The 11811-nt window shown below is 35.6% G+C and overlaps 1 protein-coding gene across 1 annotated transcript; it reads left to right on the top strand.

The window, feature by feature from the left end:
• Window positions 1-901: 901 nt before the first annotated feature.
• LOC100246480 (homeobox protein knotted-1-like 6) lies at window positions 902-11299 on the top strand. The gene is made up of 5 exons (XM_002263277.4): window positions 902-1490; window positions 2067-2186; window positions 2267-2402; window positions 9874-10109; window positions 10941-11299. Exons 1-5 carry the CDS (start codon window positions 1185-1187, stop codon window positions 11097-11099), a joined length of 957 nt encoding a protein of 318 aa, XP_002263313.1. The 5' UTR covers window positions 902-1184; the 3' UTR covers window positions 11100-11299.
• Window positions 11300-11811: the final 512 nt, after the last annotated feature.

The raw sequence follows: 11811 nt of genomic DNA, 5'->3' as shown, positions 1-11811 counted from the left end.
CTTATATTATCTCATTTGCGTATGTTTTTTATTATTATTATTCTCTTTTTCCATTTTATTGTTTTTTAATATTTAGTTATAACATATGAATCTTTATTTGTCTATTATTCTTCAATGATTTTTCCATTTTCATAGTTTTAAAATGATTATATTTAAGGGTTATGTTTGCGTAAAATTTAAAATATTTTAAATTAAAAATCCTATAAAAATGAAATTTAAATATAAGCAAAGGCACAGAAGATGGAGATGGCATGGAACGCATCTGCTGGCAAAAAATAGGACAAGCCATACCCGTGAAACACAACAAAGATGCTGCTAATTGACAGGGAGGGTTATGATTAGGGCACATTCGGACATTGGACTTCAGATGAAATTTTTGAATGCCCCCTTTTATGCTTTGCATGCCCTTTCAACCTTAATCATCCATCACCTACATTTGACTTTATTGCGAATGACATTTCTTTTTAGGTTCATGTTTCAAGTCAATTGTATGGTGCAGCGTTATCATTTTATTGCTGATTCCTCTATTCATCTCTCAATTGTTTCATTTTTGGCTAAACTTTGTGAGTAGATTGGAAAGAATATTGAGAATTTGTGGATGGTATGTGATGAAGCTTGAAGGTAAAAACAATTCAAGTCATTCGATATTCCCAAAACATCCAAACATGCCCTCATGCTCTTTACATTTTAATATTATAAAAGAGTGGAGACAGCGCATTTTTGCCATAGAAAGTAATGCTTGTGCGATGACTTTGCGTAGACATTTGAAGGGGATTTTATTTTATTTAATAATTTACAAAAATAAAAAATAAAAAATAAAAAATAAAAGAATTACGGGGGAAGTGATGTGTATAAAAACTATTATATAAAGAAATAGGAAAAGGGATTACCGGATTAGCTTTGAGGGGCTCTCAGAGCTCTGCCTCTCGGCACCCGCGTGTGAAAATCACACTCGCACTTCATTTCTGCATTACAGCAAATGCGAGCTTCCAGTTAACTTTATGTTATATTTTATTTTATTTTTTTATGGGGGTGGGAATTAAATTTATTTTAAAGAAATATATATGTATATAAAATTATAAATATAAACAACTATAATACAAAGGTTCTCTACTACTCCACAGTTCATGTGATATTGGCCTTTTAATCTTCTGCAATTCTCATCGTTCTTCTAGAAGAGAATCATGGAGGAAGTGTACGGTCTCAATTCGACGTCCGACTACTCCGACAAGGTGCTGATGTCGCCGGAGAATCTGATACTGCCGGCGGATTACCAGAGCTTCTTCTCCTCCGCAGCCGCCTTTCGTGACTATCGGATTCCCGTGTTTGGATCGAACGAGCTAATTTCGGTGGCTTCTGCTATATCAGAGACTGCTTCGATCACGCCCGAAATTCAACGAGAAGAAGATGTGTCTTCTGTGATCAAAGCCAAAATCGCTTCCCATCCTTGCTACCCGAGATTGCTCGAAGCTTACATCGATTGTCAGAAGGTGAAACTTCTTTTTCATGGTGATGAATCCGAGGATGAGGCTTAAGATGGGGCGTCTTCATGAGTTGTTTCAAGTGTTTTTAGTTTTTCAAACTCGAATTCAAGTTTTCGAAGTTTTGGTTGTGGTTCCAGTCGCCTATAGAGAAACCAAGTTTGTTTAGAGCATTGAATTATGTACAGTGATGGCGCTTTTCTCTTAGTCATCCGATTTCAAGTTAATGAGCTTTACATTATCCAAATAACTCCGATTTGGCCGTCGTACGTTGCGTTTATGGCTTCTATGGCGGATTTATTGTTTTTGACTTTCGTTTTAACTTTGGAGATCTAAGCCTTTTTCTGTTTTCTTGGAAAAGAAAAGTGTATAATGAATTGCGTTTTTCGTTTGCTTTGAAAACCTTTCAAAATTGTCATTATTTTCCTGTCAATTTCGCTATATTTCCCTGGCAACGTGCCGCGAAAGTCCTTTGTATTTACTGATCTAACTTTCCTGTAATTTCTCGGAGGAAAATTCTAGTCGCTTTTGTGTTCATTTGTACTTCGCTTTTTAAGCTTTCGGTTTTATTGGATGCCTTTTCAGGTAGGGGCGCCTCCGGAAATTGCGTGTCTGTTAGACGAAATCCGGCGAGAAAACGACGTTTGTAAGAGAGACGCTGTTTCAACGTGCTTAGGAGCCGATCCTGAGCTCGACGAGTTCATGGTCTCTTTCTCTCTCACCCTCTCTCTAACCGTTTGTCTTCAATTTCTAATTTTCCTCTCTTTTTCTCTCGTTCCCGCTAGGAAACATACTGTGATATGTTGGAGAAGTATAAATCAGATCTCGCAAGGCCTTTTGATGAAGCTACGACCTTCTTGAACAAGATTGAAATGCAGCTGGGCAATCTCTGCAACGATGCATCCATACGAAGCCTTCCCGGTAAGTTTTTCTTCCGTCGGATGCTTTAATCGTGGGATTTTATTTTATTTTTTATTTATGTTTTCACACACATATTATTGATTTTTGAGCTGTATAAGCAACTCATGTGAAAATCACCATAAATCTTTTCACTGTAATCGCTTAGACAGATGGGCTGTTCATGAAACACGATAGCGTGAGTTGCCGGCTCAAGCTAGCATAATGAACACCATGGAGGGCTGGCCATTGCCCTCCTACTCCTCCTAGTCCCAGTCCTAGTCCTAATGTCTATCCTCTTGCTGTTTGTACAATGAACCCACCTATTGAGAACACCAATAATGCTCAGAGAATACTCCTGTTTTTGGATATGGCAATAATAAAAAAGAAACCAACAACAAAAAACCCTAGAAATGAAAGAGACCCATGTCTTAGCTTAATGAAGGTTGTCTCACTTCACTGCTTCTGGTTTGAAAAAAAAAGAAGAATAATCTGTGAGTTTTATTTGTTTGTGGTTATATCATTTATTAAGGGAAAATTTTGATCAAATAAATAAAATAATAAACAAATAATAAAGTTAAATGGCACTGCAGCAATGGACCTTATAACAGTATTGGGGCTGTGCCTTTTCAGTTCAGTGGTATATGGGGCTAGGTTTACTTGCAATTCCCAGTTCATATCGTTTGTTGTGTTCGTTTTCTCTTCAATTCCCTTTTCTTTTTATTTTTTTCCGTGTCAGAGAAAATGAAGCTAGAAAGTATTAGAGATTCTGATTTTGACGTTTCAGATTTCATTGATGACATACTGAATAGTAGTTTGATAGTTTAAATACATTGAAGATGAATGGTTTCTTTTAAAACGAGTTAAAACTTTTGAGGCATAGGTGTTGGTTTGCAATTAGCCAGAACTGTAAATCTGACTTAATTGCCTCTCTTCCAGTCCTTTTCCTCTTCTAATTTTAGATTAGCAATGGATTTTCTCATTTATGATATTGTCAGATTATAATTTTATATTTTGTTTTAATCCATGTCACTGTAACTAGCATACCTTTTTATGACAAGACTGGTTTGAAATTTAAGTTTTGATAAAATGTAAAAGTAGTGCTAAAGACTCCAAACAGGTGTCCCTATTTTTCCTGCTGATGGACACATAGCACAAGTAATTGAACTTTAGGCTAAACATAACTATGAGTGTGGGAGGAACCAAACCAAAGAAACTGTAAACACCCTCATTGTTTCATTTTTGCATGCTACAAATTTTTTTTGAGAGACCCCTTTTTTTTTTTTACTTTCTCTATTTGATCAATTTATTGAATTTGAATGGAACCATTATTATACATGAAAACTCCTGTCTAGAAAAATGCCTTTAATATAGTTTTAGGGGAAATAAGATCATTGGTGTTCCATTTGTTTCTTTATTCTTCTTATTTGATATGATATTGTATGACCTTACACAGTATCATCTTTCCTCAAAATAAGAGTTACCACCTTTCTAGTTTTCTTAAAAAGTGGGGATAGAGTGTTGGCTTATCCATAAATGATATTACCTTGCTTTTGTGGTTTTTATTTGAAGTCATAGGATATGAGATTCTAAGGTGAAGAGAATATATGAAATTCTAATATAAGGAAAATTTGTATACTTCTGTAATAGAAAGTTCCATGATGGAGAAAGATTTGCAAGGTCTCTAGGTAGGGCAGGATGAAAAAAAAAATTTATGTATTTGATTTCACATGGGAGTTAAAATTGCTTTCCATTTCCTTGGCATGTGTTGGGGAAAAGGGGGAGGTTGTCTTTGTTTGCTCCATAGGAAATCCTTTCCAAGTGCTGATTTAAAGTTATTTAATTTAATTAATAGTGTGAGATTCTTTTTCTTGATTGTTGTGGTGGAGATATTTCCCATGTTAAGAGTTGTTGGGCTAGTTAAATAGCATGCATATGTGTGTGTGCGTTGTATTCACAAAATTCTATCATTTTAAAGTTATCCTAAAAGCTAGAATAATACATAAAAAATTCTAACCTAATTGTATGTGCATTTTCTAGTTTACATTTCATGTATGTTATCCTTTTTAATTAATTGGATTGTGCTCTTTCTATGGGTGAAAAACAGTTAGAAGCTTTGAAAATCAAAACATGGATGTAGTCTTCATGCTGTATTGCATCTATTTTTAAGTTGTCTGTTGTAAAATAAAAGGGCCTGCTTATTCTTTAAATGGTGATGGTAATGGCCTGTAATGATCTGGTCTGGTAACTTTATAGAATTTCAAGTTCCAATAGAGCATGCATAAGTTGTGCATAGAGTATGTGGGAGAATTTAAATGGGCATTGGGAATTGTCTAATAGGTAAAAGTAATATTTGCTCCCATAGAGATATCTTCTTGAAGGTTGTATTGGATAATTTTAAAAAATCATGCATATTTATTGAACCAAAGCCAAGTTTAGTTCATTATTACCCTTAATCATCCTCATCATCAATGATAATAGATTGAAATAGGAATCTCACTACTCACGTGATAACATTGATCTCTGCAACTTTCTAAAAGGACTGATGTTTTGGGGCTTGATGATGTGCTTCCGCACTTTTGCTTCTTTGACATCTAATTCTTCTTTTTATTTTTGTTGAATTCTTGAATCTCCTTTTAATCTGTGTTACCGTCTCTATCATTAAATAATGGTTGAAACAATAAACAAGTAAACAAAGTACACTTAGCCTACAATCAGCCTTTGTCATTGATACTGTTGATTTAGTAATTTCTTTATTGGTTTAAACTACAAATCTTAGCTTGGCGTGAAGTTGGTGCAATTTTAAGAATCTATATCAGAGAAAAGCTGTTGTTGTTTCCATTTACAAGGAGTGGATGTCATGCAATTGGCATGTGTAAAACAGCCTTAGATGTTCAAAAGGTACTGAACGAAATAACTTAATGCACTTTTTGCATAAAGAATTGATTTAAAAAAGGATGTAGTCTTGTATATCACTGTAATGAGGTTGGTTATGGTTGGCAACTATTATTGTTTTTGTTTCAAACTACGGATTAGTTTTTCCAGTAATGTTATTACTACAATTGTTAGTTGGCCTCGTGTTCTCTTTGTCTTCTCGGATGCCTCACTGGCTCTTTCTTATCCCAGTCTCTTTAGCAGATCTAATATTTCTTTAGACGTGCCACCAATGCAGATGTCCACATAGGACATTTTGTTGGCATATATTCACATGCTTCCATTGAATAAGGTGGTGATCTGCCAGGCTGCTGGTCTTTGCTTCTCTTTCTGGTCTGTTGTGCAGCCATCTTCTATGTTTGTTTAACTCTCCATCAGATGCATTCTTCGACAAGTGCTTTAACAAAACTGTTCTCCTCAGGATTGTTAATTGTTAGTCTATTGCTTTTGCCCTTCAACTTTTGAAGCATGATAATTTTTTAACATAGGGTTCAAAGTTACTGTGATCTTGTTAAGTCCTCAGATCTTGGGGAATTGCTGCAATGATTTTAGGAAAAAGAAGAGAATCCCTGAAACTTATCATTTTCAAGGACTGATTGTGTGGATCTCGTATTATTTAGTCCTAGCATTTCTGCTGCTATAGTCAATTAAAAGTCTGCAGCTGTCGACAGGAACATTATTGAATTCGAAATGAATAACAAGGATCCAGGATTTGGCATTACATTAAATTACAAAAATGTACCATTAAATGTTAGGTCCTATGTTCATCCGTTCCTTCTGGAATGGTGACAAGCAAGGTTTGCTCATCCTAGTTGGTCTGAGGGCTGGCAGTTCAATAACTGGATCTCTTTGCTTCTTACTCATTCCTTTGGTCTTCAATTTTTCCCAATTTATTTTTTTGGGAATAATTGACTGGGTTGGTTCGGAGCTGCGTCAATTTATTTTCATTGTTTTCCATATCAAACATGATGCTTCTTTAGTTGCATTGCATTTCAAGTTTTTTTAAGGCCACAACGGGAAAAGCTCTTGCCCTGTGCATTTTCTCTTTGCTGCATAAAGAGTCTATTGCTGAGTTTAAATTACAGGCAAGAATAATTATCGAGTCCTTAGGCCAGATTTGCTTGACAAGAATCAGTTGATAAGAGAAATGAGAATGAATAATGCTAGATGAATTTTCACGAGCATTTCGAAGCGCCATGTCATTGCTTGCCTTTAGAGATGCTTTCTCCAGTTATAATAGGCTTGCATTTAGAGGACCATTGAGTGAAAGAAAAGAAGCTTGTCCAAGAGTCTCGTAAATGCTTTTAGGGTCTTTATTCTCCCGAGTGATACAACACAACAAGATTGGAATGGGCGTTGTGATGGTTTCCCAAGAAAAGTTTCAGAGAAGAAGCCTGGACTATAGATACACTGAAGCATGTGATGGGAGAGGGAGGGAGAAAAGAACTGGTCTCCGTCTTGTGAAACCCTTCCAAAGCGCGTTATGGGGCCACCGGGTTATTAGATGTGGGGTGGAGAGTGAGAGGAGGTTGTATGGAACGTCAAGGAAAAGGGCGTTATGGGGGTAGTGTAGGCCAACTTTACGAGGCCCACTCCGCTTAGAGCGGGTGTTCGGATTTCACATGGACTCCCGCTGTGAATCAGCTTTAGGGGCCTCATCAACACCATCTCTCTCCCACCCACCCCAGCTTCTGCCGCTGCGTAGTGCTTGTCATTTCCATGGACATTTGTTCACTTCTGGGTCTTTGTGCCGGATGATGTATGTGAACGTGTTTACTTTCTAGTTGCGAACTGGAGTTTTCTGTGGGTCCCTCTAACCCCCACTTGTTTCTTTCCCTATATTCATTTTCGGCAGCTTGGGCGTAGAGTCTTTTTCTAATTGTTTTGTTCTTTTCTCTGTAATCCTTAGGCAGCGTAGAGCGTAGAGAATCAAATTTGTGAGGGGAAAGTGTAAATTTTCTTTTTAAAATTATTTTTATAGTGACTGACATTTTTGAAAATTTACAGAACGTTCCATCTCTATAATGATAATACGTGGTGGCCTATAATTTCTGTATTATTTTAATTCTATTCTTTTTCTCTTTTGGGTCTTGAAATATTTGAATAAAAATAGATGTAAAATTAGTAAGTTATTTTTACACGTATTTTTTAAAAATTTATTTTATTTACATTTTTCAATAAAAGTAAATAGTTTAAAATAAATAAAACTTTAATTAATTTTGACTTTTTTTTAGCAACTTACAATAATCGAATGTGCCTTTTTATAATTCTTTCCGAAACAAGAAAAAAAAATGAGCGCTATTATCATTAATTTTGGAGTAGTGCAATTCGTTCTATGTGTACCTACTTACCATAAAGTTACTACTAGCTAGCATTTCTAGGAGCTTGTCAGCTAAAGTTCCAAGATTTTATTCCACCCATGCAAGGTGCCTCTGGAATAAATTTTGGGGTTTGGTGACAGTATGATAATTTTTTTTTTTTTTTGTCAATATCTTATGGAAAAAGGTCGTCATCAATCCAAAGAAAATTGACGTGTTTTTAGAAAGGTATATTATTTTATATTTGGAAATGGTTTTATTACCTTTTGATTTTATCTAGGTTCTAAGTCCATACATTTTATGGTTAGTCCTTAGTTTTATATTTTAATAAATGGTAAATTATTTTGATGGGTCTGTAGACATATTTAATATTATAATAATTATTCTCATTTAATAATAGTTCAGATTTTATGATGCAATTCAGAGGTCCAGAATCCAGATCATGTGGATGGTATCATGGCAGTTTCCTAAATTTTAATGGAAAAAGATGTAATATAATTTAAAGGCTTGCACTCGTGTCAAACCGATTCATCTGCTCTGATCACACCTAATGCCACTGGGAGTATGGGCTGGGTTGAAGAGTGGCCAGTGCCACAGTGGTCGTGTTACCTAGATTGCCGAGTTTGTCACAGTGCTAGTCTGGGCTTTCTGCCACTTTGATTTGATGGCCGTACCGTCTCGTCAATAATGTAGACACTGACTCAGAAACGACGGAGCAATATCTCCTCCTTTTCTTTCTTTTTAAATAATTATAATTTTAATCTTTGCAACTGGTTTGGCGGTCAGAGAGCTATGTGGCCTTCCATCTTCGTCCTCCATGTTTGGTTTTGTGTTCTGTGAGTCAAACCACGCATGCTAAGCTTTTTTATTTTTTTATTTTTCTTTGCTTATTATTATAATAATTATTATTATTATTTTCTTTCAGATATTATCATTTATGCAAGTTTAGGTATAACCCTCCATGTTATTTTGCTGAAGGTTATTTGCTGTGATTTCTTCAGTGCTATTCATGGTAAATTGAAGATGGATTAATTGAATATTAAAGTAATCAACCTTTTCGATTTCCTCTTCAAATAGGCTCTCTTTTGGCTTAATTTTTTAATCCCAATACGAAGTTTACATCATCAGAATTTAGGCACCCTAATCGAATTTGTGACTGATTACTTTCTCACGTGTGCCAATTATTTTAATGTCCTTTCCACTGCCCAAGTTCCCATCCATTATTAACCGTTGGACTGGCTGGAAACACTGATGGAAGGATTCATGCATCCTTAACATGCAATAGAATGATTCACACATCATTAACATGGAAGATCGAGATGCTGGCTGTATAGGGTAGTGGCAGCTATTATCATAAGCTTTACTTTTGATGCTTTACCATAAATCTACATTTAGTACAATAGCCACATACTACACAGCTTCACAAAGACTCGTCCATCCATTAGAAGTTATGTGAATGATTGGTATAAGAGCTAAGGACACTAAATAAATCAAAACCTTACCTGTCTCTACTGTATCAGAAAATGTCATGTAGATGATTGATGCAAGCGACTTCTTTGAATGTGATTTGAGGGATATGGTGGGTTTGAGTGGGTGCTTGCTTCTTTTCAATGACAAAAGTAGCTGCAATACTTTTTTTTGTTTAATGGAAACTTGTTCATAACCCATTTTGGATCTACTTAGGTAAACTTCAAATGGAAACAGGAAAGCTAAAACTGAATTAATTCAGTTACTATTTTCATTGATTCGTTTATGCTAGTTTGTATTCTAAAATAATATATCATATTTGATAAATGGTAGCACATAAATACCAGTGATATAATTTGTTGATATAATCTTGACGTGTCCTCTTTTAATACATGTGTTTATGAAAAAACTATAGTCAATTTTAAACTATATGAGAAACATAAGCATTACTCATGAAACTAGAGATGAAAAGCCACTTGAAATTAATTTGCTTTGAGAATATGATGTCCAAGTGCAGCGTGCATGATTGCCTTCTAGAAAATTAAACTGGTCTTTAAATCCCTTCTTAAAGCTCAAAGATGATTCCCTGCTAGTCTATGGAATTTTGGCGAGTTTAATTGTTTATCTTGAGACATCATTCAAATTGGGTCATAGGTGTAGCTCTGTGTTGGGTGGATGAGGGTATTGCCATTTTTTTAAAGTTTAAGCTTTTTCTGCAGTTTCTCCAGGTTATTAAGTTGTTTTCATTATGTTTACTTGTGCAATGATCTGGCCAGATGAAGCTGTTGTGTCATCTGATGAGGATTTTAGTGGAGGAGAGGAGGTACAAGAGGCTCAACCAAGGGGTGAAGACCAAGAACTTAAGGAGAGGCTCTTACGGAGGTTTGGTGGTCGAATAAGTTCCCTCAAGCTGGAGTTTTCAAAAAAGAAGAAAAAAGGAAAGCTGCCAAAAGAAGCAAGGCAAACACTACTTGAGTGGTGGAACCTTCATTATAAATGGCCATACCCAACGGTAAATATTCCAGTCAGTCTCCGCCTTAACTATGCTGTACCACCTTAAATGTTGTTCTTGAACTCTTTGTTCTTCCGGAGTGTTTACCGATGACAATGAATCTTTTGAGTGCTGTATTTGGTTTGGCTCATTTTCACAATTGAACCATGACCCATCTTTAAAAGAGGAAGAAATGTCATCTTATATATAGGTTTAAAGGGGTTGGAGTCGTAATGGTGTCCCGAATGAGAGTGGTAATGATGCCATGGAAATGATTTTTTTTTTTTTTTTTTTTCTCTGTTGAGCCACAAACCCAACCCATCCACGTTTTAGAAATTATTTCCAGAGGTTAGTCAGCTAAAATGGAAGGAAATTTATAGTAAAATTTGCTTGATTTCATTTCTTCCTTTTTCTAGGCGGTAACTGTGTGGATAGCTCACTGACTGCCACTTGTTGCCAGCACTTAAAGTGGGGACAATATAATAGCCTATGGACCAGGTCGAACTAGGTTATCACAGAAGAAGTTATTACTTCAAGTCCTGAGAATGAAACTGCTCATTACATATTAGACTTCTTGCAAATACTTCAGAAAACTGATTGAGCTGGTTTAATTCTCCTGGACAACAGAATGGAACAAGTACATTTCCATTTGACATCCTAATGGTCATCCAAATAATTTTGGGCAGTATTTTTGCTTTGCTGCTGTGATGGATCTTGTACTTTTGGTTTACCTATATGTTGCTATTGTGCTTGTAAGTCTGCACTTTGTGTTTTCATTTCCTTTATAGGGTGGGAATGCATACTATTTTCTGAGTCTTTGACCATACCGCTTTTTCTTATATAATAATCCAGGAAGCTGATAAAATTGCACTTGCTGAAACAACGGGTCTGGACCAGAAGCAAATTAACAATTGGTTTATAAATCAACGAAAGCGGCACTGGAAACCATCAGAGAACATGCAATTTGCTGTTATGGATAACCATTCAGGACAATTCTTTACAGATGACTGAGGTGCTTGTATATTCTTAAATGTGCCTACTCATAATCCAATGCTTGTGTTGGGCTCATGTGTATATCCTGAAATATGATGTCGGTGAAGTTGAAATATTTGTTTTCTGAAAAGAAAAAAAAAATCCCTATTTTGCTTAATGTATATTCTCGAACTTGACCTATACTGATAATGAAATGCTTACATAGTTTGAATGACTAATTATCTGGTCATGCTTACTTATTTATTCCCTTTGGTATATGTTTGTGACATGGAAGGAGTTCATAATCATTATCTAATATCATGTTTGCTGATGGAAACCAACAAATCTGCTCTTGTATACAATTTGTCATGCGCGCAACTTGGTTATCACGGTGATAACAGGTACGAGGACTCCTTTATAGTCCTTTTTTTTGTCTGTATATTCACGTGCTTAACATAAAGAACTTACTGCAGGTGGAGATTTGCTTTTCCTTCTGTGTTCTAAAATTGAGAGAGAAATGATTAGTCTTCTATTAAACAAAACAAAATTCACAAAACAATTAAAAATTCGGTGTAAAATAATTTTGGCTGGCTCGATCCTGTAGTTTGTTCCTTTCCTGTGGGTTTCATTTACCATGAATGGTTCCACCTAGCTCACCTAATATTTGGGCTACTTGTTCGACTTAAAAAGCTTCCCTAAATTGCCTTGATGACTCCCCATACCCTATTCTTCACCACATGGGAAGTTTAGA

Source organism: Vitis vinifera, chromosome 1, assembly GCF_030704535.1.
Source record: "Vitis vinifera cultivar Pinot Noir 40024 chromosome 1, ASM3070453v1".
Classification (NCBI taxonomy): domain Eukaryota; kingdom Viridiplantae; phylum Streptophyta; class Magnoliopsida; order Vitales; family Vitaceae; genus Vitis; species Vitis vinifera.
The sequence above is the reverse complement of the archived record's forward strand: the minus strand, read 5'-3'. Positions and strand labels throughout refer to the sequence as shown.